At 36.6% G+C, this 26,246-nt stretch overlaps 3 protein-coding genes and 1 long non-coding RNA gene across 4 annotated transcripts; 2 read left to right on the top strand and 2 right to left on the bottom strand.

The window, feature by feature from the left end:
* The first annotated feature begins 9,644 nt into the window (after positions 1-9,644).
* Positions 9,645-10,747, top strand: LOC116159537. Its single transcript, XR_004143006.1, has 3 exons — positions 9,645-9,769; positions 9,820-10,134; positions 10,191-10,747. It is a non-coding gene; the product is annotated as an uncharacterized LOC116159537 (long non-coding RNA).
* A 128-nt stretch (positions 10,748-10,875) lies between these two features.
* On the bottom strand, positions 10,876-12,300 carry LOC116159360 (protein ALP1-like). Its single transcript, XM_031472360.1, has 4 exons — positions 12,204-12,300; positions 11,761-12,146; positions 11,507-11,704; positions 10,876-11,456 (listed from the first exon to the last, which is right to left on the bottom strand). Exons 1-4 carry the CDS (start codon positions 12,280-12,282, stop codon positions 10,893-10,895), a joined length of 1,227 nt encoding a protein of 408 aa, XP_031328220.1. The 5' UTR covers positions 12,283-12,300; the 3' UTR covers positions 10,876-10,892.
* Positions 12,301-15,748: 3,448 nt separating this feature from the next.
* LOC116166537 lies at positions 15,749-17,086 on the bottom strand. Its single transcript, XM_031481515.1, has one exon. The coding sequence runs from the start codon at positions 17,084-17,086 to the stop codon at positions 15,749-15,751; it is 1,338 nt and encodes a 445-aa protein (XP_031337375.1).
* A 492-nt stretch (positions 17,087-17,578) lies between these two features.
* LOC116166529 lies at positions 17,579-20,361 on the top strand. The gene is made up of 3 exons (XM_031481506.1): positions 17,579-19,892; positions 20,157-20,251; positions 20,320-20,361. Exons 1-3 carry the CDS (start codon positions 17,579-17,581, stop codon positions 20,359-20,361), a joined length of 2,451 nt encoding a protein of 816 aa, XP_031337366.1.
* Positions 20,362-26,246: the final 5,885 nt, after the last annotated feature.

The raw sequence follows: 26,246 nt of genomic DNA, 5'->3' as shown, positions 1-26,246 counted from the left end.
TTTCATTCATGGTTTCCGTCCAAATATCTAATGTAAGACATATGTGGTCTACTTTAGACAATCTAGACTTCGCTGTAGCCACACAAGGTTCATATTTTTCTTGAAGCTTCTTTGTTAATTATTTTGCCCCAGGAACTTTAAAATTAGGTTGCAACTCTTTCATAAGTGCCAAAAACCCTTCTCTTTCAACTATATTGAAAGGTCGCATATCCTTGACGATGAAAAAGATTAATGCTTGAACGATTTTGTTGTATTTTGGACCTCCCTCTGAAACAAAACGTCAACTTATAGAAACTCAAACAAATATAAGTATTAATAAGGATGCTAAAATAATTTATTTACTAGAGGAAATCCGCGAAAACGCTTCTTGTAAAGTCTGGTGCGCAGTAGGAATGGTATAACTTTTGTCGACGTCCATGCACCCGATCAGAATCAGCATCAAATTGTTGTGCCTGTTTCGACGTTGATGGCTGTGGCTGTGATAGTTCAGGTTCGGTCTCATCTACAGGTTTTCTTCTAGGCGCTCCTGTTGGATTTTTTGAACTGAAAAATAAATAACAATAATAAACTATCCAGTACAGTACGACTGTACGAGAGGTGTACGTGTACATATTACTGTAATATCGAAATTCAGAAGCTGGATATAATGAAAGTGAAAGTAATTTCTGAAAAACTTTTTAACTGAAAAGTACCTTTTCAGTAGTCAGTACTCATTACGTTACGTAAAAATAAATTATTAATTATTATTACATACCTTTTATTAGGACCAGGAGTACTCTGTGTTTTTTTTTCTATAATAGTTCCATGAGTGCTTGTGTGTTTAAACAAATTCGATGTGTTTCCACAGAACTTTACAGTTTTAAAACATTGCTTACACTTTGCCATAGTTTCATTCACTTTTGTGTAATATGCCCATACTTTAGATTTTGGGGGTGCCATAATAACAAGGAAAACTATAACAAAAACTAAGCACTACAAAAACAACAAATCACCAATCTAATGAAGCAATATTGACGGAAGACGCGCACACGAATCACGATCTAATTACGTTATAAGCACAAATTCAGAATAGAGAATATTTGAGAATAACAGAAAAAATACTCTTCTATCGTCTATTGTATACAATACAATGAGATGAGATGAACATTCCCGTTACGTTAAGCCGGGTACTCATTAGCGAACTGTTGCATGTATCGTAACTGTTACAGTAACTTCGTGTTAATGTGGACGTTGTGTCCACATTGTCGTCTTGTAACCAAATCACAAGCATGATCCGCAGTGTTTTAATGTAGGGTGACCAGAAATATTAGATATTAAAAGAGTACAACGAACAGGTGTGCAATAATCGCTCGGGTGTGACGTAGGGTTAGTTCTCAGGCTCTTCAAATGGGTGATAGAAGAGTAATTACACTCACCGCTACTGAAAATACACCTTCAAAATTACTAAAAATAAAAAAATGATTAGTTATATTTTTCTGAAGACTTAGCCTTATTTAACAAATGCACATCATCCTTAATCTTATGGTGAAATTCCTCACAAGTCATGTTTAAATTACATTTTACCTTCATCACCTGATTTAATGTACCAACACTTAACCTACTTTTTTCAACACTCAAATAATCTTTTATAATACTAAAAACTCTCTCACATGGGGCATTAGAGCCTGGTAAAGTAAACAGGAAACTAATTAATGGTGTAATAATTCCCAAGTCACATTCACTTTTTAACATGTCACTGTAAACAGCTGCCCATCTTCCTTTCATATTTTCTTTCTTTTCTTCCCATTCGTCAATATGTTGCACGACACATCTTGAAATGGCGCAGTAAGTATCGAAGATTTCATTATCATTTATATTTACCAAGATACCAGAATTTTTTGACTCTTCGTGAAAATAAGAAAACGACTCATAAAATTCTTCGTACGTTATGTTACTTTTAAGAAGAAAATGCTTCATTTTATTGGCATCTGCAAAAAAACGCTTTCCCACGTCTTCAAGTATGCAGTAATTTCAGCATAAAATCGTTTGGAAACTGAATATGCATATTTCTCCTCAATTGAACCGTCGTCAATTAATTTCTTGAGAATATTTTTTGCAGTAAAAGGGAAAAAATTTTGCTCAAACCTGTCTTCATACTTCTGCATGAGTATGAAATATTGCGATGACACTTCAACTGCTGTAGCTGGGCTTGTAGGAAATACAGCCACAGTTCACTACTTTCGTCTTTGAAGAAGTTGACTAGAACAGCAGGCGATTGTTCTTCACTCAAAAAGAATGATTTAAGCGGTTCATACAATCTTGGAATTTTTTCTACGCAAGGCAAAAGAGACAAAAATCGTGTTTTCGAATGATACAAAAGTCCCTCAAAGTGACAACCTATGAATTCACAAAAAGATTTTAACGTTTCGGTTCTGACTGTAAAAATGCTGAAGTGGTTATAAATTTTGAAGACTAAATTTTCAATATCTATTGGAATTATTTTGGACGTGGCCACTGACACAGCATTGTGAAGAATATGAGCACCACATCCTATAGGTAAAATACCCTTATCTAATCTAGCTTGTAATTTGCCATGCACATTTCCAGTTGTATTTTTCTTTGACTTTATGCTCCCGAAATTTAGAGGTGCGTTATCTGCCAGGAAACCAACTACTTTATTTTCAAGTTTGTAATAATGTATAGTATCCATCAATATATTTGAAACGGTGTCCGAGGTCTCATCTGTAATGCTATGAATTTTTAAGACACTTGTCTTTATTCGAATATCAGTTGCTATTTCGCAATAACGGACTAAAACGGGCAAAAGTTTGGTCGATTTTCTATTCGATGCATCACATGATATCACAACAAACTGTGCTTTCTCCAAACTTGTTTTGAGATGAGTTTCACACCAGTCGCCGATAACGTTTGTTAACAGTGCTTCAGATTTGGTTCGACCACAGGAAAATTTTTTATTAAAGGAATTTTTTATCAAATTGCTTGTACATTTCATATTCCTAAAAGATTGATTGTGATTTACATTATGGTACGTCCATTCTAATTCTTGTCGTATTGTATTTAACTCCTCCGTAGAGTTTTTTGGGGAAAAGAAAGTGTGAAGATTTTGACTAGTCCTTGCTGAAGCAAATAGTCGGCATGCGTTTTGTTAAAACATGTTTGTGTACATCAAATTTGCCTTTTGTTATGAAAAAATTGAAAAATCTTCTCCGGCAAATGCTTGCAAAAATGCTTTGTAAGCGTCGTTATCTCGAGATTTTTTAATACAAGGATATGTGTCTTTCAAAGGTTTCGTTGGGGATTTACATTTTCTTCGCGCCATAAGGGAATGTTATTAATGTGTAAATAATGCAGGAACTTGCGCCAAGGAACGAGATCAACTAAACGAAAATTTAAAAAATGCCAAAGTAGTTAGCTATTGGCCTATTATGGGGTTTAATATTTTACTTACATTTTATGATTATATTATCAGGGTGACACACAACAAACTGAAAACCTGCATATACCACGTACGCCATAATCGCAAGGCATTAAACACAAAGAAATTTACTTTTTTTAAGTTAAGGACAGCGAAGTTTGTTACCAACAAAAATTACCAGAAGCAAGTGCAGTTGCAATATGAAAATTCACGTTTCAGGTGCATTCGGTGCGCAAGGACGAGTTACGACTCTTACGAGGCAAATGACTGTGTTATTTTTTATTTAATTTAATTTTAGTAAAGGCGAACCAAAGCGTTGGTTGTTGTTTCCCTTTTGCGAAATAGAGAACATTTTTTCCATTTAATCATTGAATAATAAATCTGAATTATTATTCAATGATTTAATTAAAAAGTAAGAGTACACCGAACAAGTCAGAAAAGAGAACATTACTCTTAAAAAGAGTACGTCTGGTCACCTTATTTAATGAGTTCGCGGTGAACGGAGGCCAGCATTCCGTGCATAACCACAAACATTTTGAATTATGACACAATCACCACAATTAATTGCAAGTGCAGCGTATATATTAATTGATTACCTTATGGAAGAAACCAGTAAACGTTCGCGAAGGTTTTGGCAGCATCAAATGTATAAAGAAAGGAATAGATCTGCTCTTCTATTGGATTTAAAGTTTCAAACGGTCAGTGGTCACTACAAAAATTTTACCCGTCTAAGTCCAACCGACTTTGAATTTTTAATAAATTTATTGGGACCCAAAATACATCGAAGGAACACTAGATTCAGAGAAGCAGTGTCAGTCCAAGATAGACTAGCACTGACCTTAAGGTACATGGCAACGGGTGACTCGTTTACAAGTTAACAATTCATCCCAAGGGAAGCAAAGAACGTGTCTTTAATTACCGGCAATCAAGAGCACGTAGGGTAGTGGAGAATGCTTTCGTGATTCTGGCTTCTGTGGTTAGAGTACTTCGAAAGCCTATGCTTTTACAACCAGAAACGACCGAAGTGGTTGTTATGGCGGTAATCTGTTTACATAATTTTTTATTATACCTGAATCACAATCTCCGTTTTAAACACTCAAATGCGTGCGAAAAAAGGCCTTTAAAACACACGTGCTTGAAAGTTGCTAAGTAACGATACTTCAAGTATGACTTTTGAAACTGTCATCTGGGTGAAATAAAAAATCTTCCTAAGTCGCTTTCTGTAAATGCAGAACATTTCTTTGGCTTATACCTATCCTTTGGTTGAAGCTTTTACAAACGCGCGTAATGTAGGGTATGCTTCCAAATCTGTTCCACTTTTTAGTCCCACGTCCGTGAAGTTGGCACCGCCCATTGTTCATATTAATATTATTTATATGCACATCGTTTGTTTATCGTTTGTTTACGTTTGTTTAACTATTTTCATCGTTTGTTTACATTTCCGTATGTCTTTTTTAAAAATTCAAAATGGGCGAGCTAACTTCACGGTGGCTCGCCCAAAATCATAATTTGTTTGTTTATCAATGCAGGTCGTTTGTTTATCGTTTGTTTACGTTTGTTTAACAATTTTCATCGTTTGTTTGCATTTCCGTATATGTCTTTTTTAAAAATTCCAAATGGGCGAACTGACTTCACGGTGCGTCTGACCCAAAATCATATGTTGCAGGTCATTTCGTCTATGGGCGCGTAAACTTTACTGTCATTATATTATTTTTCATCGCAATATGCATCTTTTTAAAAAATGTTAAATGAACAATTAACTTAACAGTGGTGGGGTTAAAATTCGCTTATGAACCACTCTACAATAATTGTAGCAGTAACATACATGCAGTGATTAGGTAATCGAAAAAGGTCCTAATAAATTAGTCACTGTTCTTCAAACAATTCTCTAATTTTCATATTAAAATGTACGATGGTACTTAAACTGCCTACCGTTTTAATATTAGTTGAGACAGAGATATATCTTGACATATTTGCCGGAGGGGTTATGGTATTTTTAGAATAGATCGAGTCATCTATGAAACACTATAAGCCAGTTGTACGTGTTCAGATTGACATAATTGTGGGCAGTGTTTGAAGTTATCTACAATGGAAATGCTACTATTGTCAATATTGTACCACATTGTTACATCTAATTTAATGCGTTTTTCAATATTTACTATAATTCTTTGGAGTTGCCCTCGGAAATAGTCTGCAGTACTCTCGATAAACATGCTGGGTACTTGTTTCAGTACGCAGTATACGTTATAAAATGGCCTGTTTCTGGACTTATCTTCCGACTTACAATATAGTTCACTTTTGGTACGAATGAAACGCCCTCGAGCACTTTTTGGAGCGGCCGCTTGGTGCTCGATACTCGAGCGTTTACTTAAAGTGCTCGGTGCTCGTGCTCATGAGCATTTTCCTTCGCTCTTGAGCGCTTTTAACCGCCCTCAAGCTCTGAAGGATTAAGCGCCGCTCGCGAGCGTTTTTTCCGTTTCCGAGCACTTTTTCCACTCTTGAGCGTTTTTTTCCGCTCACAAGCACTTTTCCCAAGCGCTCGCGATAAACCACTCGAGCACTTTTAGCAGTGCTCCGAACTCGCAAGCGGTTTCGGTTTGCAAAACAGCTCGATGCTTGCATGCATTTTTGAGACAATTAGAACCGAGATTAGAACACTCGTCGCTCGAGCGGTTTTTTAGAACACTCGATCCAGCTCTGTCTCAACTAATATTAAAACGGTAAGCAGTTCCTAAGTACCATCGTACATTTTAATATGAAAATTAGAGAATTGTTTGAAGAACAGTGACTAATTTATTAGAGCCTTTTACGTTTACCTAATCACTGCATGAATGTTACTGCTGCAATTATTGTAGAGTGGTTCATAAGCGAATTTTAACCGCACCACCGTAAAGTTAATTGTTCATTTAACATTTTTTAAAAAGATGCATATCGCGATGAAAAATAATATTATGACAATAAAATTTACACGCCCACAGACGATAAATAAACGACTTGCAAACTTAGCAACATTATGATTTTGGGCCAGCCACCGTGAAGTTAGTTCGCCCATTTGGAATTTTTAAAATAGACATACGGAAATGTAAACAAACGATGAAAATAGTTAAACAAACGTAAACAAACGATAAACAAACGACCTGCATCGATAAACAAGCAAAAATATGATTTTGGGCGAGCCACCGTGAAGTTAGCTCGCCCATTTTGAGTTTTTAAAAAAGACATGCGGAAACGTAAACAAACGATGAAAATAGTTAAACAAACGACCTGCATCGATAAACAAACAAAATTATGATTTTGGGCGAGCCACCGTGAAGTTAGCTCGCCCATTTTGAAAAAACGACATACGGAAATGTAAACAAACGATGAAAATAGTTAAACAAACGTAAACAAACGATAAACAAACGATGTGCATACAAATAATATTAATATGAACAATGGGCGGTGCCAACTTCACGGACGTCCAGTAATAAGTGAAGTTTTGAATGAATGCGCCAAAAGATAGAAGATTTAAATACCTTTGACATTTCCTTCATATATGCCAGCATTATCGATGCATTTAAGACTTTATTCGTAAGTAACTTCCTATCATTCATCCACGGAAACAACTTTTCATATTCTTTATAATAGGCTTTAACTGGATTGAGATTTTACACCTACCAACGTTTGTTTAGATTTTACAACAAGCGATTTAATGGACGGTGTATTATCTTTTTCAACGGAAATTGTTTTATTCACAAAGACGACGATTGTTATAAGCAAACGTCAAGTGACATTTCCATGGCAATTGTGAAATTACGAACACCCAGCCTACTTAATTAGACATGTATTTGAGTATAACGTCAATATGATTTCATTGAATTTCCTATTTTTAAATTATACTGCAGGTATAATAAAAAATACTATAAGATACACGGGTATAATTGGTCTTTAAAGCACTTGCAACGTTAAAGGCACTCCGCTTTGCGTCGTGCCCTTAAACTCGTTGCGCGTGCTTTAAAGACTTGATTATACACTTGTATCTTAATATACTATTTTGAGACGCAGCCATTCAAATGCATTTTATTCTCCACCCGGTTCTATAGATACAACTAACGATGACGGGGAGTTGATTCCTGGTACTTGGCGAAATGATGACCAATATAGTATGATTTTTTTAAAGAAACCCTACATTTGTCTCATTGTGGAACAATTTTGTTGGAATAATGAGTAAAAAATCAATTTACAGTGAATAATAATCCTACCCACATAATAGTTGTAACGAAGCACCCGGAATTTCTCCATTTGGAGTGCCGTTTACAAAGACCACCCTGTATGTAACGATTGGTTTGGGCTTCGTTACGCAAGAAGACCGCGATATTTTTGTAACCACCGAAGGATGTTGTCCTGGCGAAGATGAGGGGCAATTAATATTCTTTGATTTCAGCGCCGTTAATTATTTATAAGATGTTTTAGATTCCCATAATAAGTAAAATCAAGGATAGAACGAGTTCAGATTGAGTTGTTTACAGGTTTTGCAGTCCCGTCCGTATGCCTGCATCTTGCGATAAGAGTGTTAAAGCGATAGCGCCGTTTGAGAACAAAAAGTCCAAAGGAGCTAGTTGCAGATTGGATTGATGAGTACTTAGGTTTGAATACACTTAATTAGGTAAGCGCTGTTAATTAATGCCATGTTAATGGGCAGTAGTAAACCTTGTAAGAAACCGTCGAGAGAGGTGTCCACAGAGGCGCTGTGATTTTTCTGTTTGTTTGCAAGTTGTCCCAGATTTTTAAGATAATCACAGAAGCCGGAATTAATTAAAAACCGAATTATTTTCTACCGCGCTCGGTACGAGCACCGCACGGTTTTGGAAATTCCCTGTTCCACTTCTACCAAAATGGGTTCCTTTAAAAGGAAAACGATCAATTTGGGGAGTATCTTTTCTGCTTCATACTTTCGAGTTGTAAGTACGTCTTTTGATTTCTTTAATTTGCGAAACCGTATCATTCCGAATCCACCGAAACCCTTTTGTTTTACCGTTTTCCCTCTTTAGCGACCGTAGGGGAGACCGGGGTTGGTTGTGACGTTTTTCACTTATTTTTTTTTTTAATTGTTGGTAATGATAGTACAACATCGACTCAAACAAAAATATATTTCCTATTGTGTGCATTATTTAAAGATATATCAACCAACTCTATTAATGCTATACAAACAAAGATATTATAATAATAATCTGGTAACGCAAAATGTCACAACTTTCCCCGCCTTGGGGTTGCTTGTGACAATAGTGGGGTTGGTTGTGACGAGCTGTTTTTTACATGTCATCGTCAGAATTACAGTTCAGGCAAACAAAAAACGGATCCTTATCAGTACATTCCAAGTGAGCCCAATTTGAACAACGAGTGCATTGTACCCATTTCTCTTTTGAGCGGGAATTTGAGAACGGTTCCCCGCAATATAAACAAAAAGTTTCTTCTTCCTCTTCAGAACTGCTAGGAACTATATTTTTTGATTTAACCGTTAAAATATTTCTCATGGTTCCTGCTTCTTTTGCTTTTTTCTTCTTTTTTCTTATATTCATTCTCAAGTTCCTGCTTGTTTGGTGTGTCCGTCCAAACTGCTGCTCGCCCACGTTTTCGACCTTTTCGTGTAGTTACGCGTTTTCCGGCTTTCGGCGTTGGTCTAATGTCTTCTGGAGAAAAATCAAAGTCTCACCAGAAGGCCCAGGATTCACTTCAACATTTAACATAACTTTATCCCCAAAGTGCGGTGTGGAAGGTAACGCAATTGAAGTATGGGAACAGCTAGAAGTAGCTGGTACCTCTTGTTCGTTTTTATTGTTCTTTTCTATTTGAGGGGGCCTCGATTGTGCTCCGTCACTGATGTTTATAACGATTAAATCACTTTGCTTCTGGTTTATAGGTGTATCTTCTTCCACAGTCCCATAGTTCTCTGGAACTGGACGGTCTGTAACAACTGATGATAGAAACTCGTCGTCAGAGAAAATGTTCCTGTTAAAAGGATAAATTCCACTAACTTGAAACCCAGCCTGAATATTTTTTGGGGTTATTGCCAAGGGTAGCGCTTCTTTTGTGACTTTGGGTATGTCATATATAGTCATTAAGGGTATTCACGAGGGTCAAATATACGCGCGTAAAAATACAAAGTCGTATTATTTTACGAAATTTTGTAACCATACAAAATATCCTGAATTTTCATTGGCTAACCACAATACGAAGGTTATGTACATTTACGCGCCCTTTTGTGGAGCGTAAAGTTACATTTGTGTAGTCATCGTAACTTTAGAGGTTATGTGTTTGTTTACAGTGTAACCAAAATTTATTTGATTTGCCGTATCTACCATGGAAAACGAAAGTGTAAGTAGCCTATTTACTTTTGATTTAAAGTAATTACAAGTGTCCATTAGAGCTGCTCCCAAACCCAAGAACTTATCAAACGAGGCCGAATCAGAAAGGGCCCCAGTAAGAAATGGACTGACGACGATGTGAGTAGTGTCCTGGCTTTTCTATTACAAACGATTCAAAATAATGCAGTGATAGAGAAACCGACAGCACAGGCTTACTACACAAAATTGCTGCAGGAAACAAAAATATTAAATGTTACACCTGACATAATTAAAAATAAAGTGAGAAACTTACGACCACCTATTGCAAGGCAGTGGAATGGTTGAATGGAACAGGCCAAGGCTTATTAGATGATAATGACGGGAAAACTGTGAGAGGTATTTCGCTAGAATCTATTTATGCTAGAAAGCAATTTACTAAAAATGTTTTTCAGATTACGTAATCAGAATTTGTCCTTATTTTGACTTGTTGGATGAAATTTTTGCAACAAAAAGTAGCATTCACATACCTCATACTGAAGAAACCTTGACGGAGGAAGTTTCTTCAGAAGATAACATCGTAGACGACAACCAAACAGATCAATTGCATGAGAGTGAATATATTCATCAAGAAACTCAGGAAGCATTGCCAGAGGACGAAACGGTCACATATGAAGTAAATAAAGATAATGAGTTAGAAGTAATTGACACATTTAAAAAGCAATTGGCAAAACGTCCCAAAAGAAAATATGCCAAAAATGCACTTGATTCTTTAAATGATTTACAGAACTCTCGTAATGAAGCAACGAAGTTACAAATGGAAGTGGAAGAAAAACGTTTTAAATTTGAGCAAACTGTGAAGTTACAAGAAATTAATCTACAGAAGGAACGTCTACAATTAGAAAAAGAGAAACTAGTATCTGAAGAAAGGCTGCAGAAATTAAATTTAGAAAAAGAAGAACGAATAGCTCGATATGAAATCGAAATGCGTTATCAGTTCCAAGCAAAAATTGCTGCAATATCTGCACAGAATACATTTCAGTCCTAGGATTGTATTACATCAGTAAGGTTTTTTTTTTGTTTAGTAGAATACTTGTTTATTTTTATTTAAAAATGTAGGTACTTATACATGTATCAAACTTGTTAGTAAACTATGGCTATTGAGCAAGCATCAATGTAGAAATCGCTTTTCGTTTCATCTCTGCCCTAACATTTTCATTAAGTTGAAACGCACATTCATGATTTTCACGACCTTCTAGTTCACAAACTTCATAATTTTCCATTACATAATCTGCAATATCCATGTAACAATCCTCTTTTTCAGTTATTACTAGATTATGTATTATACAGCACACAATAAACCAATCACATGCCAATTTATTGCTTTCTTTTGTATGAATTCTTAATCTTAATTCTTTTAAACTTGAAAAGCGTTCCTTAAGTAGTCCTATACAATGTTCCACTCTAACTCTGTACTTGCTGAATGTATAATTGAAAGTTTTTTGAACATTTGCAGAAACCTGTCTAGAATTCTTCTTGTAAGGAGTAATAACATTTTCTGTTAATTTATATGCACTATCAGCTGCAATCCATTCTGGAGGTGAAAGGTATCGCAAGGGATCATTTGATAAATTACATGCAGTAAATATTCTTGCATCATGCACACTCCCTGGATGGCCCACAGTAACTTGACGAATAATTAATTTAGCGTCACATATAACCTACATAAATCATATATTATTACTATAATACTAATTCTCAATCATGCTACCTGAGCTTTAATACTATATATTTTTTTCCTTGAAAAATAAGATTCTTTGTCTACAACGGGAGCTTCAGACAATTTAATTTCCGTTCCATCCATATATCCAATACAATACGGAAGCTCATTATAAGTGGATGCAACTATCATTTTCCTTTCTTCACCATTTGGCCAATAAATGTACTGCGACCTCAACCTTTGTATAGCCTTGAAGAATAAATGAATTAACCTATTTCTAAAGCTAACTAGAAACCTAGGTATACTTTAAATACTCGAGACGTAATTTTCTCTATGGTTCCTCCATCTCCAATTCCAAATATAGCTGCTATTTTACGAATAGATGCTGATTCGCCACTCGAACCTAACCGAAACAGAACTACAGCTAATTGAACTTGTATAGGAAATTGATGACAGGAATTGCAACCATGAAATACTGGATCGTTCTGTATTTTCGAAAGAATAAAATTAAATACACCAAGATTTACTCGTATCATTTGAATGAACCGATTTTCATCTAAATGTGGCAAAATATCAGAACACCATTCCCTAGATTTCGGTATAGTTAATCGAATAGTATACCTATATGTTTCAATTATCATTAAGTCTTCTATCAAAGTGTCTAATATTTTATCATATTCCGATTCATTTTCTGCAATAAAAGTAGGTATTAAAAAAAATCGACAAATGAAATATCCAATTGACATACTTTTAACTCTTATTCTTTCAATATCCTGCACAGCATTGTCGATTAATACATTTTTAATCTCCTCTTTTGTGTTTTTCATGTTTCCATCTGAGATATCCAGTCAAATTAAGGTTAGGTACCAGATTTAAAAATATGAGGTTATGTTTCTAAAATACACAAATCACATAACTGCTTTATAACGTGGCGTTCACGAGTGGACGATTTCGTATCTTTGTAACTATAAATACGAAGTTACGCAAAACCTCAAAAATTGGTCGTGAATACCCCTATTGTCTTTCCCGGGTTATTGCGCATCCATGAGTCGCAAGCTGTATTTATGTATTTTTTAAGGGGACCATATACTGATCTATCTAAGGGTTGAAGTTTGTGGGAGCAATGAGGTGGTAGTGACATTACTATAACTCCATTATCTTTGCAAAAAGTAATCCCTTTTAATGAAAGGTGTGATTCGTGATTATCTAATAATAATAATACCGGTTTCTCCTTAGACGCTCTGCTATGTTTTGCAAAGTGCTGTAAAAACACATAAAATTCGTTTTCGGTCATCCAGCCTGATGGATTTGCAGCTCCAATACAACCTTGTGGTCCGTTGCCTACAAAATAATCCCTATAATTTTTTCTGGGGAACAAGAACATTGGTGGAATAGAGTTGCCACTGGCGCTAACGGCTAAACAAAATGTGACTAAGGCGCCCCTTTCGGCAGATGTAACAAAACCAATTTGTTTTATCCCCTTTCTAGCAATCACCCTGTCTGGTTTTTGAACAGTCGTTATTCCCATATCATCAACATTGTAGATATCCTGTGCTTCGAATCTGTAACGATCTAATACATCTTGTAGAAGTGAGAAAAAGGTATCCACATTTTTCTTGTTAAAACTAGTAGATCGACTAAGGCTTGTCGCTTCCGGAGTCCTGAGCGACAAGGTTTGATGACGTTTAAGAAAACCTGTAAGCCAGTCCGCAGATGCCATTTCATTTTCAACCCAGTTTGGACGGACGGGTACATTATTTTTCACTGCAAATTCGTAGGCTAATCTACGAACTTCTTTAGTCGATAACCCGAAATATAGTTTTGACTGTTCAATTAGATAGCCTGCCAATTCTATTTCCATTTCGTCTGGCAAAACCTGACGATTTCGTTTGTATCCTACAGTTATAGCTTGCTCCATTCCTAAAATATTTTTTATTTTGCAAATTTTGTTGCATAATAAGAAATTATAGGTATACAAATACTAACCTTCATTGTTTTGCACGCGTTTCTTCTTACAAAACCTTTGTAAAGTCTGATAATTTATATCGAAATCCGCAGCGACAGTTCTAAGTGACATGTGCTGCCCTTTCAAAAACATCAATGGGAGTTTGTCCTCGATTAGTTTTTCGTTTATAAGTTCGCATTTTCAATATCTAAAATAATTATACACCTTTGTACTACCAATGATAAAAATGACTGTTCCCAAAATGGGGTAAGTTGTGACAGTCACAACCTGCCCCAGTGTGGATGTCACAACCAACCCCGGAAGACATCTTGAAATATTTGTTATTAAATTAGCTAAAGTATAACAAATATTTGCATGGACGCCTAAAAATATTTAACAGCATACCTTATTTCGTAAAACTGCAATTCAACACTTAGCCCAACACCTGTCCAATGCACGTAATAAAACGATTAAATGTCATCAAAATATTTACTTTAGACCACAAAAAAGAAAAAAACTGTCACATAAAATACAGTAGTATCACGATTAAAACCAAACTCGCACTAGTTGGCGAGCATGACACGCCCGATTCGATGAGATACCTTAAAGTCACTAAATATAGAAAGTACCGCAATCCATTGGGCTTGTGTGTTAGAGAGAGAACGCATGATTTTTGCCCAAAAATGGCGGAAGTTACCAGATTCTAGTAACTTTAATGTTAGGGATTGTTCCACCTGTTTAGAGATATCTGTATATATTTTTATAAAACATGACAGTACTATGAAGTTAGGTTATAAAAATTACAGCTATTCAGATTTTATTTGTCAATTTTTTTAAGTTGGCAGCAAATTTGCCCAAAAATGGCGGATGATTGCGGTACTTTCTATATCTAGTGACTTTAAGATACCTGTGGCACTCCTGCCATCTATAATTTATTTGTAAAAACGTCTGTCACAACCAGCCCCTGTCACAACCAACCCCGGTCTCCTAAGTCAAGCCGTTGTCCTTTCCTTTTCACTACCGTTTTGAGTTTCCCTTTTTTGCACAACCGTAACCTTTTGCCACCGTTCCGCTAAACTTCATTATATTCTGTTCTCCTTGCTTTTCCGCTTTTTTTCCCCTAGACACCGCTAATTGATTTGTGCTTTATTGCTTTATTCCCTTTAGGAAATTTACCGTCCGGGCCGTCGGCCATATGTTGTTTTAGATAATCCGAAAGTGACCGCCGCCATTTTGTGGTGAACTCTTACCGATCCCTGGTAGATTCCGTTCTCCACTAGAGGATACCCGGAGGCTTTCCACCCCGTCCGACAAGACCGCCCCTTTCCCAAGACTTAGGGGTGCAGTTTAAGTCTTGGTGGCGCCCGAGTGACCGGCCGACCGTCTACGGTGTGAAAAATTGAATTGTACAATTATATTATTGTTCGACAATTAAATCAACTTGAATTAATTGTACTTTCATTATTTAGAATACCGTTCGTGCACGAGCTAAGGCCAAGGGGGAAGTTCGTCGCATAGTAAATACAAAAATAGACATTTAGGTAAAAAAAACTACCGAATGTTTAAAGAACTAAGGTTGATTTCGAACCGAATAATGTTTTGTTCCCTTTTAGTTTTACCGACCACTAAATAGTTCGAAAGAATTAATTTTACGTCCTTTTTGGGTGTCAAGCTTATGCCTTCTTCCACCGGAAACGTAAATGCATTCAAACTTTTCCGTAAGAAACGAATCACAAACTCATTATCCTCCTCCCGCAAAATTTTTCCGATGTAGTATATAGTTGTTTTCAACGATTCGGTAAATTGAACCAAGACAAAATCGTTAATATTAGGCTCTCGCTTCTAATTCGGTGAACTTAAAAAGGTTTTCAGTGAGTTCTTCTTCGCTCAGTTCGTCGGACGTCTTACCGTCATCTTCATAAAAATCATCCTCATTCTCATCACTCGATGATTCAGAACGTCTAGTTTTAACTTTCATTATATTCTTGCGCTTTCTCGAATCCTCATTCTCGTCCTTCGATGATTCAAAAAGTCTGGTTTTGACTTCATTATCTTTTCGCGTTTCCTAGAATCCTGCGCTTCCTTCTTCCTCATTTTTCTATAGCTTTTTCTTTTAGCAAGATGATTTCAGGGGTGTCGATAGCAATAATACTCTTTTTCTTTCTACGCCTGCCTTTTTGCTTCAAATATTCTGCTTTGGGATAGCCTAGTAAAATTTTAGGGGAGATAAACATCTTTTCAGGTTTATTGTCATTTTTATCGTCAGACGTATCGGTGTGTTCTTCATCATCAGTCTCGTTGGTGTGACCTTCGTGATCTGTTTCAAGCCGATCTTCAGCAATGTTTGATTAATCCTTGTCGGTTGATGTACTTGGCAGATTCTGTGTTTCCATTTCAACATCATTGACCTCATATGAATCTATTGGTTCTTCGGGAAAAACTCTGTCGGTTACGCTACTGACAAGAAAATCGTCATCTGTAAAGACATGCTTATCAAACGGATAAATTCCCGCCTTTTTGAAGCCTGATGTTATGTTTCCAGGTGTCATTGACTTTTCAAAGGCTACCCCAACGCACGAAGCAATGTCATAAATTGTTATTGGGCGTCCAGGATTTCTGAGTAACCATGACTCTATTGCTGCATTGTAGTGCGATTTAAACGGAAAAAACACTGACAAATCTAGCGGCTGTAGTTTGTTGGAGCAATGAGGTGGAAGAGTCAATACAGTTACCCCATGTTTCTTTACCAGCATTATAACTTCTGCTGATAAATGAGTTTCGTGGCTGTCCATAATTAGCAGGGAAGGGTTTTCCAAGCTGGTAGACGTATGGCGGATAACATGTTTCATAACTTTGACAAATAATTCTGTAGTCATCCAACCCGTAGAGTGAGCAAGACCCAATGTTCCAGAAGGTGCTCCATGTAACATGTGCTCTTTAAAATTTTTCCTGGGGAACACCATCGCAGGTGGGGTGAAGTTGCCAGATGCACTTACTACACAGCACGTAGTAACTAAAATTCCCCGTTCGCCACTAGTAGCAGAGCTAACTTGTTTTATTCCCTTTTTGGCAACAATTTTTTTTGGTTTTTGAACTGTAGTTGTTGCAGTCTCGTCTAGGTTGTAAATACGTGTACCATCTGCAAATTCAGGTGTACGACTAAAAATCTCCTCCAAGTTGTTGAAAAATTGATTCACGTTATGTTGGTTGAAAGAAGTTGCTCGTGAAAGACTGCATCCTTCCGGTTGCCTTACAGATAAATTTGGGTGACGCGCCATAAAACAATGCAGCCATTCCAAACCAGCTTTTTTTTTGATACGCCAATTCTCAGGAATATTGATTTGGTTCGCAATTATTGCCACTTCGTAGGCTAAAGAACGCAAGTCCTTCCTCGATTTGCCATAGCACATCTTGGCGCAAATAACAACATATTCTTCTAAGGTGTCCTCTTGCTCCGGAGTGAAAATTTGACGGCAGGCATAATTGGGTGTAAGCCGGATATTTGAACCCTCACCAGCAGTATTTTGTTTTTTCACGTATCGTTGTAGAGTTTGAAACTTTATCCCAGTCCTTTCGACAGCTTTCCTCAGGCTTATTTTTTCCTCAATCACCAATCGAACCGCGGCCCCCATCTGTTCTTTAGTGAAATCACCTTTTGTTGTCTTTCGCTGTCTACCTCTGGCCATTTTGGAGCCCTAAAAATCGTTACTGTTTGGTTTTAAAAGCATAATTCAATAACGGCATTTATTTTCCGGATTTTCCCATACCATTCTAATCTGCCAGGGTCGAGTAGATAACTCAACTGGACATTCGCATTAAGTCCGTCGCGAGAGTTAGTTGATTTCGGTTACTGATACAATTACTAAAAGCAATTAAAATTCGCTCTGTGCAATAAATAAAGGACGATCAACGAACTAATAGTTTTGTGAAAAATTCATCCTTGCATTTACCCTTTCCAAGCCGTAACCTTGTCACTTGTCCTTATCCCTTGTGCGGAGAATTTAAATCTAAAGGGTAAGTGCAAAATTTTTGGAATACAGTCCATTTCATTATAAAACATTTGTTGGTCCTATCGAGCGCAGATTCGTTTATCGCGAAATAGATATTACACAGAGCACATTTGTTGCCTTTCCTTTGGTTTTGGTTTTCATTTGTATAGTAGTATTTCAATAGTTTCAATGGCATCGAAAGCGCAACAACTTAGAATTTTAGTTGCAAAAAAGGAGCAATATTTTCAAAGGTTGCAGAGATTGTATGAGAATAGTCGCGATATATCTTCTTCAGAAAAATTGAATAATTTTCGGGTTAGATACGAAACCTTGGCAGATACAAAAACAAAATTTTTAGACACCTTAGATGAAATCAATAAACTTGAATATCAAATTAGCGAAGATCACGTCCCTAATTACCAAGTATTAGAAACATTTGACCAATTAATTTGTCACATAGAATCGGTCGCGAAACGTGCAATTCCCCCTGCTACTGCATCGCCTTACGCTACAGGATCAGAACCACAACGTGATCTAGTCACAGCAAAAACAATTCGGAAGTTACCAGAGTTGCCTCTGCCGAAATTTAATGGTAATATTAAAGATTGGCCTTTGTTCATAGAAATTTACAACAATATGATTCATAACAATAGAGATTTAAACGATGTCGATCGTGTCAATTATTTGGTTGGGTGCTTGAGCGGCAGTGCGCTGTCAGTGTGTTCAGGTATTCCCCCTATTGGCGATAACTATCGAATTATTCTTAAGGCATTGGTCGATAAGTTTGATGATAAACGTTTAATCGCAAATTCATACATAGAGCAGTTACTTAATTTTAAACAGGCTCAAGGAGAAACTTTCGCGTCGCTGAACTTGTTTATAGAAACTTTTCATTCAGCAGTAACGGCATTGCGCAAATTAGAAATTGAGGACTTGGCTGATTACCTTTTGTCTTATCTCGCCTTTTCAAAATTAAATCCAGACACGCAAAGGTTATTTGAAAATACTCGCCGAAAATCTGAAATTCCGTCGTATGACGATATTGTAACATTCGTTAAAGAACAAGCAAAGATATGCGCCCGTACTAATGCTCCTTCAAAAATACCTTCCATGGCTGCTAGTTTTAAACATGCTTCTAGTCGAGATTGTAGTAGTATCAATAAAGCAAAAGCGCCTCATTCGTTCGTAGTTCAAGACAACACCACTGTAAAATGTGGAATTTGTAAATCTGCTGCACATGTAGCTTGCATGTGTCCCACCTTTTTAGAAGTTAGTCCGCAAGAGCGTTATCAATTAACCAAAACTAACAACTTGTGCCTGAATTGTTTGGCATTTCATAAGATCGCAAATTGTAAAAGTACGCAATCTTGTAAAGTGTGCAGATCACGACACCATACTTTGCTGCATTTTAGGTCTCCTGGTAAGAATGTATCCGATTCTGTACTGGAAAAAACGGCAGGCAAACCCGTCGAGAATCATAATCCTGCCGAAGCGAACACTAGTATTAGTACCACTTTAAATTATTGTATTGCAGACAATAGGCCTCTTCCACAAGCCATTGTGTTAGCCACCGCAAAGGTTTACGTTTTTAACGGAGACGATGCTTATAGGGAGGTACGTGTTCTTATAGATAGTTGCAGCCAAGGGAATTTTTTGACCTTAGAAATGTGTCGCAAACTAAAATTAAAAATGTCTAAATATATTGGATTAGTACGTGGCATAGGATCTGTAAATAGCAACATCATTGGTTTAGCACAAGTGGTAATTGGATCTAGGTTTGATGCAACAAAACGTTATTCATTGGAGGTATTCATTGTAGATAATATTGCTAACACGTTGCCAAATTCGGAGATTAATATTGATTGTTTAGGATATTTAAAGTCATTACCATTAGCGGACGATAAGCTTCACATACCCGCCAAAGTTGACGGAATAATTGGAGCAGGACTATTTCCTTATTTGTTGACAGACACCCGAATTATAGGTCCACCTAATTTACCCATTGCCGTCGGAACCACTCTTGGATTTGTTGTGATGGGCACTGCCCCAGTCACCGCCCCAGCATTATCGCCGTCTAATTTTTGTGCTGTAGTTGAACATTCCCTTGATAATTTAGTTGAACGGTTTTGGGAATTTGAAGATATTCCAACGATATCGGTGGCTAAACCCGATGATTTAGCTTGCGAAAATATTTATCAATCTACTTATAGCCGTGATAGTAATGGTCGATTCACAGTGGCATTACCTTTTAAATATAACAGTAGTAATTTGGGCGAGTCACGTGCAACTGCGCTTCGCAGATTCCTCACATTAGAAAATAAAATGATAAGGAATGAAGAGTTTAGAAATAAATATTCGGACATTATACGAGACTATATAGCGCAAGGCCACATGTCAAAAGTTTCTCATAGCAATGGCGATAGTAACTACTTTATTCCTCATCACGCAGTACTGAAATCTTGCTCTACTAGTACACCCATTAGGATAGTATTCGATGCTAGTTGTAAAACAGAAAGCAATTATTCTCTTAATGATTTGTTATATACTGGAGAAAAATTACAATCGGATATACTGACAACCCTTTTAAATTTTCGTTTATTTCATGTAGCTTTTACAGCAGATTTGAAACAGATGTATAGGCAAATTATGGTACAAGAATCTGATAGAAATTTTCAAAAAATATTATGGCGATTTTCCCCAAATTCACCCATAGACGTTTACCAACTAAACACGGTTACTTTTGGAATTAAATCTTCCCCATTTTTAGCTCTTAGATGTATTCGACAACTAATTCATGATGAAAAGGAATCGCTGCCTATCGCTGCGGAGATTGTCCAGCGAGACATGTACGTGGATGACTTGGTATCCAATATTGATTCCGCTGAATTAGCTATACCCGTTTATCACCAATTAGTAGAGTTTTTTCGTAGAGGTGGTTTCCAGTTAACGAAGTGGGCCACCAATTCCCGTGACTTATTATCTGAAATTCCAACAGAACATTGCTCAACGCAAACAGTCGATTTCGATACAGAATTTTTAAAAGTTTTAGGACTGCAATGGCAACCTATTACAGATACGTTTTGTTTTTCATTTCAGTTAATAAATTCTAAATGCACAAAGAGAAATATTTTATCAATGGTTGCTCGTTGTTACGACCCAATAGGTTTTCTCGCCCCAGTGACCCTTTTTGCAAAATTACTTATCAAGGAGCTGTGGATTCTTCAATTAGATTGGGATGAGACGCCTCCACCTACAATTGTAAATCGTTGGATACTATTTAAAAATACGTTACCATGTTTATCCCAGTTTAGCATTCCTCGTCACATCGGCACAAAGTTGAATGATAGTGTTGGATTAATTGGATTTTCAGACGCATGTGAAACTTCTTTTGGAGCGGTTATTTATATACGCATCGTAAATTCCGATGGAGTTGTACAAGTTAATCTTCTATGCGCCAAGAGTAAAGTTTCACCCCTCAAATTTGTATCGATTCCCCGCTTAGAACTTTGCGCTGCGCATCTTTTAGCAAAACTCTTTAGTTACGTTCGTAATTGCTATCAATCTCGTTTGAAAATAACTCACTTATATGCTCTTTCGGACTCAACTGTAACTCTTAGTTGGATTAACACGCATCCTTCCAAATTAAAGACCTTCGTTAGTAACCGCGTGACGCAGATTCAAGCATTAGTCGGTTCAACTTGCTGGTTTCATGTCAGTGGAAAAGAAAATATTAGCGATGGATTGTCTAGGGGCATGACCCCGCCGCAGTTTATAGAACATAATATATGGAGAACGGGACCCAATTGGTTAAAATTGAATCCAGAGCAATGGCCAATTACAACCCCTTCTTTGGTTACAAATTCTCTAGAAACCCAAAATTTTTCCACGATTGTCGCTCCCATAGACGAAAATCCATTGTATCTCTTAATCAAGCGATTCTCTTCGTGGACTAAATTGTTACGTACCACTGCTATTGTTCTACGCTTCTTAAAACGCTTGCCGGGCAGAGGTCAACTAACCGCTGTAGACTTGGAAACCGCAGAAAATGTTTTATTACAAATAGTCCAAAAGAGACATTTTATAAACGACATTCGTTTACTAGAAAATACAGGCACTTGTTCAGCAGCACTTGTTAAATATAGACCGTTCCTAAGAGATGGCTTACTGAGAGTTGGCGGGCGATTGGAAAATTCACAATTAAGTTTTGACAGTCAACATCCCATTCTGCTTCCCAAACGAGACCATTTGGTGAATTTGTTAATTGAATATTATCATCGTAAGCATTTTCATACGGGACCTAACTTATTGCTGTCCTTACTACGCCAACATTACTGGATTTTAGCAGCTCGTGGCGTGGTTCGTAACATTATTAATAAATGTAATGTGTGTTTCAAGTTTAGACCAAAACCAGAATATCCTTTAATGGGGAATCTGCCTTCTTGTCGTGTACAAGAAGCCAAACCTTTTTTGAAAACAGGTATAGATTACGCTGGACCATTTCGTATTGTTTTAAATCGGCACAGAGGTGTTCGTAGTCAAAAGGCATATATCTGTTTATTTGTATGCCTTGCAGTGAAAGCGATTCACATAGAATTGGTCTCCGATCTTTCGACATCTAATTTCATTCAAGCATTTAAAAGATTTTTAGCTCGACGCGGGTTATGTACCATGTTATACTCAGATAGAGGAAGTAATTTTGTGGGCGCTAAATCTCAATTAAAAGATTTATTTGAATTAATTAGGTCAGAAAACTTTAAAACTCAAATTGAAGCCGAGCTTACTATAAAGGGGATACAGTGGAATTTTATAGCTCCTGGAGCTCCACATATGGGTGGATTATGGGAGTCGAATATAAAAAGCGTCAAGTCGCATTTACTTAAAATTGTTGGTGATCAATTATTGACGTACGAAGAATTGAACACTCTCTTAATTCAAATTGAATGTCTCCTTAACTCCCGACCATTGTGCGTTCTCTCTTCAGATCCAGCTGAGCCCATTGCACTCACACCGGCTCATTTTCTGACTCTTACTCCTTTAGACAGATTGCCAGCAATTAATGTAATGGATGTTAACCTTAGTAGATTAAGTAGGTATCAACTAATTGATCAATGGTGCAACACTTTTGGCAACGCTGGCGCATTGAGTACTTACATACCATGCAAACACGTGAAAAGTGGAATACATTGAATAACCCGATCAAAATTGGTACAATTGTTCTCCTTCAGCAACCCAATCTTCCACCCTTACAATGGCCTTTAGGTCGTATCATGGAAGTCTTTCCAGGCAATTATGGAATTGTGCGAGTAATTGGGGTGAAAACAAAGAATGGAACTTATAGACGCCCTGTCACAAAGGTATGCCCTTTGCCGACTCAATAATCCAATAGTTTTGTTATTTAGAATTTTTTTTTGTTCTTAATATTATTTGATGGAAGTTTTTTTTTTTTTTTTCTCTCCTTTCTTTATATTACTCTATTAAATTTCATAGTAATTACATAATTAGTTCATTATATAGAATTTTACTGACGTTGTGTTTACTGTAGATTCTGAAGTATTCTTCAGGGTGGTGGGAAATGTTTGGTTTTAAAAGCATAATTCAATTTATTTTCCGGAGTTTCCCATACAATTCTAATCTGCCAGGGTTGAGTAGATAACTCAACTGGACACTCGCATTAAGTCCGTCGCGAGAGTTAGTTGATACAATTACTAAAAGATACAATTACTAAAAGCAATTAAAATTCGCTCTGTGAAATAAATAAAGGCCGATCAATGAACTAATAGTTTCGTGAAAATTCATCCTTGCATTTACCCTTTCCATTCCGTAATCTTGTCACTTGTCCTTATCCCTTGTGCGATATCTAATCAAGTTACATCTAAAGGGTAAGTGCAAAATTTTTGGAATACAGTCCATTTCATTATAAAACAGTTACATTCCAATTTTTAAGGTAAAACAATAGATGGTTTATAATGTTCCACAATATTGTGGAACAAAAAAAGTGTCTCATTGTAGAAATATTCCGCATCTACTTCAAAAATTCACCCACAATAAACTATGCATGCTACGCCCTTGAATAAAGCAACATAACCTCACCTTTGGATGAACTAAACATAGCTACTTATGAAAAGCCCATAAATCTATCGGTTTATTTTTCTGTGCAATTTTAAACAGAGGAATAAAAAAAATTACATACCTTTCATAACACAGGCCCACCAGTTACTGGTAGGGAATGGCGATACCTGTTGCCTTAATATCTGAGAATCCCGCGCAGGCGGTGTTATTTAAGCGCGCTAAACATAAATCTGATATGGCGGTAAATTTGAAAAAAAAACTGTTTGTCTCACTGTGGAACATGTCTCATTGTGGAACACCTTCCCCTATAAATGAAAATGCTATTTGTTGTACGAATTCATGCTTAATGATTAGCAAGCAACAATTTAAATACCTTATAAATATACTTACACCTCTTTCACTAACACCAACACCTTCATAAAAAGTTTTCCCTAACAGCGATAATAAAAACAACTCGAGCTCAGTCAGTTTCTCCTCTAATTCTGGTCCACCACCAGTTTGTAGACGTGCATTGTTTATTAGTGCAGCTTTCTTTTTTAAGGCACATTTGTAATCACTCCATGTCTAAAACACCAAAGAAGTACTTTATGTTGTTTGAGAGCTTGTTTCATTTACCTTTTGCCATTTTTCTATAGATTTTTCACCATGCCCTATGGCATTTAACTGGCACGCCAATTCCGACCATAATTTTTTGTTCCTCTCTCGCGGATGCCCTGTAATTTGTTAATAATCTAAACTAACTTAAATCAAAGTGCGCGCGGTTTTCTCGAAAGAGGACGGAAGTAAACGAGTGGGGTCGACGCGTGCCGGTGGTTGACGTGCGTTTTAGCTTGTGCAAGGAACTATATTTTTTAAGGACGTTAAGATTAATTAGTTTGTCGTTTGTTTTTTATTTAAATGCGTATTGTTTGTATAGAGGATGGCCATCCAGGGTAAGTTTTGACTCTTCATTATATGTTTTAAAGCAAATTCGTGGTTATCAAGCGTTTGTAAGCCTACACCCATTTAACATAATTAAATCGGGGTGGGCTTTAAAAAATTCCCCGAACACCTTCCAATGTGCTTCTTTTACTTTGAATGACCTTACAGACGAAAGCAAATAATTAATTATTTAAAATTAAAATAATGAGCATGCACAGGATTAGCAACAATTAAATATTTATACTTACATTACGTTTACCAAAAAATGTTTTGTTAGGTTATGAATTACGGACGTCCGACAAATACCGCAAAAACGATCTTAAATCTGAGAAAGAAAGACATATATTCACGGTCATAAAGTAGACAAAGATACATATTTCGTTTTCAACACTCGGTACCTACTTACTACCCGTCTGATTCGAGGCGCTTTTCGGATTGTATACGACATCAGCTGACTTCGAGTGTACAAATAGAATTAGGAAATTTCGAAAAATGGCGTCCTCAATTCGTGTCGAGAAATTAGAATCCTGGTGCTGGTTTCTGTTTAGAATTTAGATTTTGCTTTTAGAATAAAAATTTAACATCGCGTAGCCGGCGGTGGCGCGTAGCCCGTAGGTACACGATTCGTTAGCTACTTTCGGTTCGATTCGAGAAGGGGAGAGATCGACGCGACACGTGGCGGAGAAATATGTAACTAACCTAAACGGGCATTATGGCTGAATGTACGTTAAATTCGTCCTCTTTAAAAAAAAATAAGAGCAAGAATTATTGTTGTGTGCCTCAGTGTTTCACTGGATATGAAAGGGGTATATCAATGCATCGTTTTCCTATTAAAAACAAAACATTAAGTGAAGAGTGGACGGTAAAATTAAAAATAGGAAAACCAGTTACATCTACCATGCAAGTTTGTAGTAAGCATTTTGATTCAAGTGATTACTTTTTACATGGTAAGTAAACTGTAAATCATCATGTTCACATCTTAAACAAATTTATAGGTTATCAAACCCAGAAACGAAAATTGAAGAAGAATTTTGTGCCCTCTAAAAATTTACAGAATTATATTGATTCTTACCGGTTAACATATATTAACACTCCTGTAATATGTTTACACTTGCCACCTGCCCCCGCTTTACAAGAACAGCTACACTGCCAATCTTTAGGTCCACCTGTATGTTATATAGGTATATTATGAAAAGTGAATCACAATTAAATACTTACTTGGATTTAAAACAATACGTACAGAGTGAGGGACACCTGTTAAATTCGACGTTTGTAAACACAGTGCAATAACCTCACTTTCGTTTTCGCTGGTAGTGCCACATAAAATAATATGCCCTGCTTTAACAAGGCACTCGCCTTCAATTAGTGGTCTTTGTGCCCCGTCTAAATACACTAATAGATCCGCCAAAGTAATCACTGCAATTAAAACACGGCAAAACAAAGTAATACTCAATGGTAAAACGTATGCACGATACATACAAAACACAATTTAACCCCGTTTACACCGCCCATTTTGTTTTGTGGTAGCGCCATTTGTTATCACTTCCCTTCTCGAATACAAGCACTTCTTTTGCGATACCAAAGGTGCGTTCGGTTTGGTTACCTTTTTAATTTTTTTGCTCCAACGCGTTCGGAAACGACGCATCTAAAAAAACTATTCGCTTCGAATGCGTTCGGTTACGTCTAAAAAGAGCAAAACGATTGCACCCTGCTTGATCGAAGTTTTTGGAGGGATATCCAAGATTTTCTATTTGACAGACGTTTGACAGCGTTTTATAACCTCGAATTTCTTATCAATATTTTGGTAATATTATGGAGGAATTGATATTTCAAATTTTATAGTAAGATTGTTTTTAGGTAAAGTAGG

The sequence above is a fragment of the Photinus pyralis genome, unplaced genomic scaffold (genome assembly GCF_008802855.1).
Source record: "Photinus pyralis isolate 1611_PpyrPB1 unplaced genomic scaffold, Ppyr1.3 Ppyr1.4_LG1, whole genome shotgun sequence".
In the NCBI taxonomy this organism is placed as follows: Eukaryota; Metazoa; Arthropoda; class Insecta; order Coleoptera; family Lampyridae; genus Photinus; species Photinus pyralis.
This window is presented reverse-complemented; position numbering and strand designations above follow the sequence as displayed.